Raw genomic sequence first — 8,946 nt, forward strand, 5'->3', positions numbered from 1 at the left:
CCCCCCCTTGAAGCATGCTGGCTACGGGCCTGTATCCCCTTAATAAGAGTGTCCCAAAGGAGAGGTTCTAATGTAGTCTCATTTCATGTAATCACAACATCACTGATGACATAAAAATGGTGTTCACTACCACATCAGGGCTGAAAAAGTCAACATGATCAAGTATGCCTACAGCTACCAAAGGTAGCGGTTTTCAATTGAACAATAATTATAATATAATATTTATATTAGTATTAACAATAACAATAATAACTATATCTGAAAGTAAAAATCATTATTTGACTCTTTACAACACATTTCTGATGGAATAGAGAGAGTGAGTTTGGGATGTTTAAAGAAAAAGGGGAAGAAAGTAAGCAGAAATTTTCTTAGCTTGAAATTTAACTAAAATTGATAAAGATTACCTTTTACAGTCACATTATACATTCCTAAATTTAAACTATATTTACTTACCGATTTAGAATTCTCAGTTACTGGACATATACTGATGTTGAGATAGGTACAGAATAAAGAGTCTGGGGGAGACGATGTTGACATAAATGACCCCAGTGCTGAATTTACTAATCTCTATAATAGGACATAGGAATAATCATTATTTTCCAGACACACACAATGAAAAACCATTTATCATTAGGTAATTTTCTTTAGGGTTCTATTATTGTGCTAATGTTAAAAATCCAAACATTCAGAACTCTCTTTGCCATAATTGGCTGTAATCTGGTCAATTTCTTTACCTGGCAATGATTGGTACCAATAGCTAACCTCTTAGCATAATCGTTAGCGACATGTTGCTTCTCAGTGCCACTGTTGAAGTAATAAAAATTTCATCAATAATAAATTATTCTAACATCCACCATTCATAATAAATAAACAATTATATAAAAAACCATTTTACAGGTTATTCTTAACCAGCATTACAATTTAATTTTTTATGTCATTTTAATTGGTAAGATAAATCTAATTTTTTTTAATGTTTTAAGACACAAAACATATTCAATATAACATCATTACCATTATTCCTATGTTAGATACATATGGACAAGCTATATTACTGAGGTGTATCATCAATTAATTTGAACATCAATAAATTCAATTGTAAAAACTGACTGTACCTTACAGCATCATGATGTTGTGCCACTGCCATTGCCCTCCCTACACAGACAATTTAAACAAAATAACAATAACTAAAGATAACTAGGCATTAAAAGGTTTACGTAAACTTATTAGTTTTTTCATGATATAATGATGTGGGGTTTATTTTCCCCTTGTATTTAAATTATTATTAGTTAAGTTGACGATGTTTAACTATGGATGTAAAGTCTGAAATAAAGAATAATGAATTGAGTAAGTAGATAAAATGTTGATTGAAATAGAGATCATTATAGTATGACACAATAAAAATAACACTAACAAAAATAATAAGCACAACACAAATAATCAACAACAACACCAACAGATTAATTCCATCTGCAGTCTCCCACAAGCCCCGCCTCCCCCGAAAATCGGGATGGCCATTTAACCGGATCTCACAACGATTAACAACGGTCACTTGTTCAAATTTGGGACCCCTGCATTTGTGACAAAGTAAAAACATCAAAATAAATAGTGAACGAATTTATTATTATTTTTTTTAATCATTTTTAAAATCCTTACAATGTGGTTGTTGGGGGAGGGGTTATGGCACCACGCATTCATGACAACTGTGACTGCTAAAAAGAACAATCACATGACAACAGATCACTGAAAATAGCTGCAAGGTTCTGCATATAGATATAGCATTACTTTGCAAGCTCTAAATATATATTTTCCTCTTTATTAATCATAGCTATATTACCGAGAGTCTTGGATTCTGCTGTCTTGTCATTATGCTGCTGAGATCCAGCTAAAACTTCAAGTTGTTTACAAATCTGAAAGATAATCAAATCCAAAGTACTGATCGGTTAAAAAGAAATTAAATCCTCATTGGCTATTAATCCGTGATTTTATATTACAGAAAAGTTCATTAATTTTATGTGATTATCCTTAAATGGTCACCTGCAATTTCATATTTTAAAATAAATATTACATTTTCATATTTTAATGACAAAAACTAAGTTGTATTTTTTATTAAATGCTCTCCACACTGAATTGTCAAAGCATTCATGCTAATGAATTTATACTCTCAGTGGCTTGGTGATTTTGACTGAATTCTTTGTTTCCGTTTACAGGTTTCATGGTTTCTCTGTAGTTTAGTTTTCGGTATTCATAATTCTAAAAAATGTAATGTTCAAACCAGGAGCCTCAGAAATTGTTGGGTTGCCAAAAAATATTTCCCTTTGCAAAATTCATTATTTGCAGGTGTAGGTTCACGAAACAAAATATAAAAAATTGTCTGGTTAGGCCAAAAAAAATAAATGTTCTGTCTCTGGTCCGCGCGTGCGTCGATTTAGACCCTGCGCATCAATTTTTTTTTTTTTTTAACGGACATACAACATCCAACATCGCCACCTATCCCGAATTTTGGGGTGCAGCTTATCCATTTAGGTTAGGCCATTGCTAGCCCAATTAATTAGCCTAGGGTAGGACCGGTTTGTAGGCCTAGTATTTGTAATTACACTCACTACAGTGCATGCTGTACTAGGATTCCTACTACGATTTCTACGAAATTCAAGCAATAGTTTGGGTTGTCTAAATTATTCATTCATAAACAATTTTGAAACACGCTGTTCGAAAACTACCGAACTACTTTTCGCGAGCAGCTTCATTTACGAATGTCGCAACAAAACACACGTGGGCTGGTTGTTGAAACTTGCTGTTCGACGCTCCGGGTTCCCTGGTGGCTTGTACCTTTATAGAGAGAATGATCCGCTAAAATTTCAGAATAAAAACTTGTGAAATTAATTCATGCTATAAAAACACAAGTTTTCTTGATGTTGTAATAATTATTTTACTTAAATTTGACTTTAGAAAGGCATTCGTCATCTGAGTACGCGTAAACTCTGTATTGCACGATATTTTCTCCACTTCTGTTTTTGTTTATAAAATGTGGTGCGTGATGTGTGCATGCTTCGCACCGAACGCTTCACACAATGGGCTGTGAGTAGTAATGACTTAGGCCTAGAATTACCAACAATATATTATATTAAGCTTAATACGACTGTTATTAGTCACCATAATAATAGAATTATTGTTTAAAATATATAAATATACTCAATATGTAATTTATTTTCTTAGATTTTATTAAACTAAACTGATGCTGAAATTTTAACGTAGCGTGACCGTCTAGCATGAAATGGGGATTTCCCTAGAGCAGGAATATGTTGCTTCATTGCGGTTGCCTGAAGTTTACACGCATTTCCAGTTGATTGTCATCTTTTTTAATAGAAAAAGATGAAATTTGTAACATTTGTAAATAATGTCAGTGTTTCAAAATAATTTAAAAATTTAAATTATGGGAACGGTTTGAAGCTTAAAAAATAGATGCGGCTTATACACAGAGAGGTGACAAAAAAATTGTGATATTTCGCATCCTAATTAGGGGTGCGGCTTATACACAGGTGCACCGTAATATAAGGGACCTTTTGGCATTTTATTGTGCGATACCGCAGCTCGGCGAGTTTGCTGAGTGTGTAAGTATGTGATGAAAGTCTGTCATCCTCCTCAAGCAGTGGTGAGGACATTTGCACCCAGGATCGAAGAAAGTCACGGCTATGGTGGTATCCTCGCCCATCGGATTTTTTCAAAGCGTACCCATTAATGCTGATAATGATGATGAATTAAGACGGGGTCCACTTGGCAAATGAAGCGAAATCGAGGATGTGGAATGTGGAAGGACAACAATGTATAGCATTAGCAGAACATAAAAAAGATACTAAGAACACCTTTTCTGTACTTTCCATGCTTTTCAAAAAAAAAAAAAAAAAAAAGTAGAAAAGAAAAAAAAACCGCATCGCCACATCAATTCTGTAACTTTGGTCTAACCAGAACCAGAACATTTATTTTTTTGGCCTTATCAAATACATTTTTATCTGATAGTTTATTGCCAGATTACATTTAAATAATGAAATATGGCTCTTCACTGGTCATTTATATTCTTAAATTATTTCCTATTGTCATGCTTATGTAAATTATGATTGAAGCACTTAACACACTTTACTTCAGGAACCCTGTTATAATATGGAGCAAATCTTTAAAATCCCCCATCAATTTTGACCATTTTAATATTTTAAATGTACCCTTCCTCTGTTATTAATAATGTGGTTTCATATTATTAGTACTTAATGTCTGAACTTGGTAGTTTATCAATAACATGTAAGTTAATTTAATAATATTTAAGTTAGTTTAAGTTTGTTTAGGTTTATTTTTTTCTGAATAAATACACTGAAGTTATATTTAAGTTATACATTATATTTAGACTTTTCAATTAACGATTTTCATGGACGCACCAAATTGTTTATGGTATATGTGTGCCACTGTTGTGAAAGTGTGGTAAAATAATCTTATCTTATCCTATCTGGTCAATATTGGTTAGCAAATAATGTATCTTCATTGGTTGATAAACTACAACCTCATCATATAATAACAAACCTACCTGTAGGAAATTGTTTGAAATTCGTTCATAGTACTTGAGAGCAGGCCTGCTGGTAAAATATCCTGTCCAATAACTATGGGGGTGATCAGCATATGGGAAGAAGTCATCGCTTTTAGTTGTCCAGGTCTTGTCAGCTTCATTTAGGCTCTTTACATAACATGAAGGGGTTGAATACAATACGTTGATCTTACATTCATCTCCCTAAACAATAAATTTGTAAAACATACACAAAGTGATCTGTATCTTTGGTTCATATTTATTTCATATCAAACAAGAAACAGAAGAAATATCTTTTTCAATTAATTGTTAAATATTATTTATAATCAAAATAAATGTGACCCATACCTGCTTGTTGACATATTTAATGAGCTTGTCCATGTTTTCAAACCAAGGAAGGGCATTCTCATATTGGAAGTCAGAGCCCATTGTCATCATAATGTGGTTTGTCTTGAAATATGCCGCCTTATAGAAAAATTAAAATAGAAAATGACAGCAATTCATAATATACCCTTAAAAATGTCACAAAAAATAAACGGGCATATTAGAAGCTTATCAGCAGTGATTCTGTCTCTTATACCCATCTAGATGTGTATAAGAGACAGGNNNNGTCTTACATAAGGCTCAAGCAGTGACATTTGGAAATCAGGGTCAGTCTGTTGGCATTTTTCCCCTCTTTTTACTATTGCCTATGTAAACTTAATTAGTTAAATATTTTAAATGTTGATTTAAATTAATTAACTTAAGTTGTGATGTCATCATACATTACCTGTTTCTTGGCATATTTAATGAACTTGTTCACCTGGGCATCCACATTATAATCAAATAAATCTGGATCATCCTATATATTAAATTAATAAAAACTGAATAAAATCAAATATATTTATTTTGTTTACATGTGAAAATATAATTATTGTCTGGAAAAAAATAATGGGAAAAAATATAAATAATACCATAAATTAGCATGTTAAAATAAATGTTTATATTACATTGAGAAATGTTAAACTGAGATATAATGAAATCATAAATAATTTGTGATGTCCTACTTGAATAGCTATCTGCAAACCAAATGCAGTAAAATATTCATTTCTATTTAGTCATACAGCAAAAAAAAAAAGATAAGTTGAAGTATAAGCAAACTATTCTGGAGTACAAAAATCAATCTACAAGTCATAAGCAAATTAACATAAATTTTTTTAGTCACTAAAAGCCAAACTGTAACCAGCAGCATACAAAAATAGCATGAAAACATCCAAAAAGTTAGAAAAGAAAAATGAATATTATATAGCAAATACATCATGTTTCATATACTACTGTACCTGAATTGGTGGGTCATTACAAGTCTGGTCATAGCAGAACCCTGGGGGCGGGTTATAATGAGCAAAGAGGGCGCCAAACAGCAAGTCAGCTTCTTTGCCTAAACTTGAACTACCATGCCATATGGCTTCCATTTCATGTCGCATCAATCGATTTATTTTATCAGCATAATCCAGTCGGGCAAAGAAAAATCCATCAAAACCCATCTGAAAATGTATCATTTTTTTTTATCAAAAAGTAATTACACAGTAATAAACTCCATCAATATTATGACTTTCTAGAATAAAAGACCCATAAATAATACTAAACTTTATTTACATAAAAAAAATATGACCAATGAATAACTGATGCAATCACCTGGGCAAATATTGATGCTTGCTCCCTGGAGTGACCAAATGGATCAATATGCCATGCTACAAGTGGGCGTCCACAACTTCCAAACGTATCATTGAGGAAGCGAAGACCAAGCGTCATCTGATCAATGATAGAATTGTAATGAGTTGCCGCTTCATCATTCATGCACCACCCACCATTAATAAACTCCAGACGACCTATAATTGTTAAGAGAAATGAATTACAGAACTATCAAAAACTCATGTCAAAAAAACAAATGTCAAAACAAAGGAAAATGTGGCAAAGACAAGCCAAACCAGTCACTCGTCGCAAAAATCGAATTTGTGTTAATAATAAAGTGTTAGAGAGTAAAATAATAGCTATAAAATGGTAAAAAAATCATTCAAATCAGACATTTCTTTATGAAGTTACAAGCGTTTAACCACACAGCTGTTTAAAGAACAATATATGAGAAATCAGCCTTTAAAGTTTATGATTTCAGGCATATCTCATGCAGAAACTATCTTTAAATCCTTAAAAAGTGTTGTTTTAACATTGAAAATGGGAAAAATAACAGCATAGGATGGTGTGTAGATATATAAAGGTTAGTTTAGTGCAATAAAATAGATTTTTTAAAATTTGACATTTTAGCATGTTTTGGCCATTTTCTCTAAAACACAATTTGCGACGAGTGACTGGTTTGGCTGGTCTTTGCCACAAATGTGATACACTGTATAAACTTTACTAACACTGTATTACTAAAGATTTAAACCTCTCTGTTTGCCTATTTTTCTTTGAGTAACATTCTTAATCTGTACCTCTCACTATATTAATATGTATGCCTGCAATAAGCAGGTGTGACATGGTATGACTACAACCTCCAAAGCAGAGGGATTGACTTTCTTACTTTTCAAGTGAGCAGAGTACTCTTCAGATTTTCATTGGAAGGTAAAACATTACTTTCAATTATCATCATGATAGACAAACATGATTTTAACATTCAAAATTAATATGATTAGCCTTAATAAATAGTTTCATTAATTTGTCTATTTGTATAGTGGTACCGTGCTAATATTGAAAGATTACAAGCATTCTAAACAGTTAAGCTTTTACATCATTAACCACAGCTTTATCTGGTACACTGGTAATGGATGAAGGCCTGGTTTCCTTAAAATCACTGTTATGCTATTGACGGCAGCTTTCGGCAATGCTGAATGATTGGTGAAAATAGGGAACCTTCACGACTGCAGTAAAACAACTGCAGTGAAAACAAAGTACTGTCAGCGTAGCAATTTTATAAAAGATACTAGAAACACACGATAGAACTCTCTCATAGCAGAAGTGCAGAGAAAGTATGTCATATCTTTACGCATCTCCAGACATATGTGACACCGTTCTCTTTCCAATGACAATTTATGCAAGTCTGTAAATCTGCAGCCGTACATGGCACCTCATTCAATGGGGTGCAACATACGACTGGAGATAAAAAAAAACTTACGCTAGTATACGGTTTTTATACATGGAGAGTTGTATCTTGTATCATTATCTTTGATTTTATGGAAACCATGATTTATATAGCATGTGCAATAATAATTTATGTGCTTTTAACAAATGTTATCTCTTGCCTTCATTGACAAGCTTCTTGACTGCTGTTTTTGTGTCATAATTCTGCTCATTCCACCACCGCTCAAAGAAAGCCACTTCCACATAGATGAATCGCCTCTTGGGGTCTTTTAACAATTCTGACACAACAGAATCAAGGATATATTGTACACCTGCATGCTGTATACTATTTTCAGCTAATATGGAGATTTAAAAAAATTAGGAGTTTGTTATTAAATCTTTTCCATTTCTCATATATAATTTATGCATTTCATAAAATATAACTAAATTAATGACACAAAAATGAGACAGGATTTCGAGCAGTGAACTGAATCAAACAATAAAAAGGGATAATATTGATTTATTACAAAAAAAGCAAATGAAATTAGTATAGCAGCACCTTCTTTAGACTAAAAAGATTTAGTGAATTTTTAGATCTGATGAAAACAACTAAAAGATGAATTTGCAACCTTGTTACATGTGATATTGAACTGCAGCCCACCAACAGTGTAGACTTTGGTTAAATAAGCGTTTGTTTTGGTTATTATGTAATTTAACCAAACCATAGGCGACACACCTAAATTAAAAATTTAAAGTATTTTTTTAATATTTTAGAAACTGTTGTTTTTAGTATGATCCAACAGGTACTATTTATAAAAACTAAATAATAAAGGACGACCTACATCCCATATAATACTGGTCCACAGTCTTCAGCCAGCCTACATCATCATGTGTGTGAGGCACAAGATGTACATTCAATACTGATGGATCAGGATGGGTAGGGTTACAAGCCTGAAATGAAAAGAAAATTTATTATTAAATTCTATAGTGATGAAGCAGCTGGTGCAGTAGTTGCATTCAGTCTCTCAACATTACAGTTTTTTTTATCTTGGTTTAAAATGGCCCAAAGTTACATAGCTACCAAGAATCACTCATCTGGCATGAGGCTCACCCTTTCAGACTTGATCTCAAGCTCTCATGCCAGCTCCTTAAAATCTCAAGTCCTTTGTGCAATTCAAACTATTTCCGGTAATTCACACTATAAACAATATCTTCTCTTGGTGACATACTGTAGTATTCAATTCTCAAATACGGCCTGTACTAAGTTAGGACATTTTTTCAAAGTT

At 32.6% G+C, this 8,946-nt stretch overlaps 1 protein-coding gene across 1 annotated transcript in view; it reads right to left on the bottom strand.

The window, feature by feature from the left end:
* The window catches only part of LOC117101122 (lysosomal alpha-mannosidase-like), a 19,229-nt gene extending 10,583 nt beyond the window's left edge, over positions 1-8,646 (bottom strand). Inside the window, exons 1-11 of the mRNA XM_033241012.1 lie at positions 8,503-8,646; positions 7,843-8,016; positions 6,242-6,435; positions 5,887-6,090; positions 5,337-5,408; positions 4,916-5,032; positions 4,571-4,771; positions 1,835-1,907; positions 1,113-1,152; positions 735-804; positions 454-567 (exon numbers count right to left, since the gene is read on the bottom strand). Of these exons, the coding sequence (XP_033096903.1) occupies positions 454-567; positions 735-804; positions 1,113-1,152; positions 1,835-1,907; positions 4,571-4,771; positions 4,916-5,032; positions 5,337-5,408; positions 5,887-6,090; positions 6,242-6,435; positions 7,843-8,016; positions 8,503-8,509 (1,266 nt within the window). The 5' untranslated portion in view covers positions 8,510-8,646. The remainder of the gene's footprint in view (positions 1-453; positions 568-734; positions 805-1,112; positions 1,153-1,834; positions 1,908-4,570; positions 4,772-4,915; positions 5,033-5,336; positions 5,409-5,886; positions 6,091-6,241; positions 6,436-7,842; positions 8,017-8,502) is intronic.
* Positions 8,647-8,946: the final 300 nt, after the last annotated feature.

The sequence above is a fragment of the Anneissia japonica genome, unplaced genomic scaffold (assembly GCF_011630105.1).
Source record: "Anneissia japonica isolate Jap-2015-1 unplaced genomic scaffold, ASM1163010v1 scaffold4054_len1135799_cov195, whole genome shotgun sequence".
NCBI lineage: Eukaryota > Metazoa > Echinodermata > Crinoidea > Comatulida > Comatulidae > Anneissia > Anneissia japonica.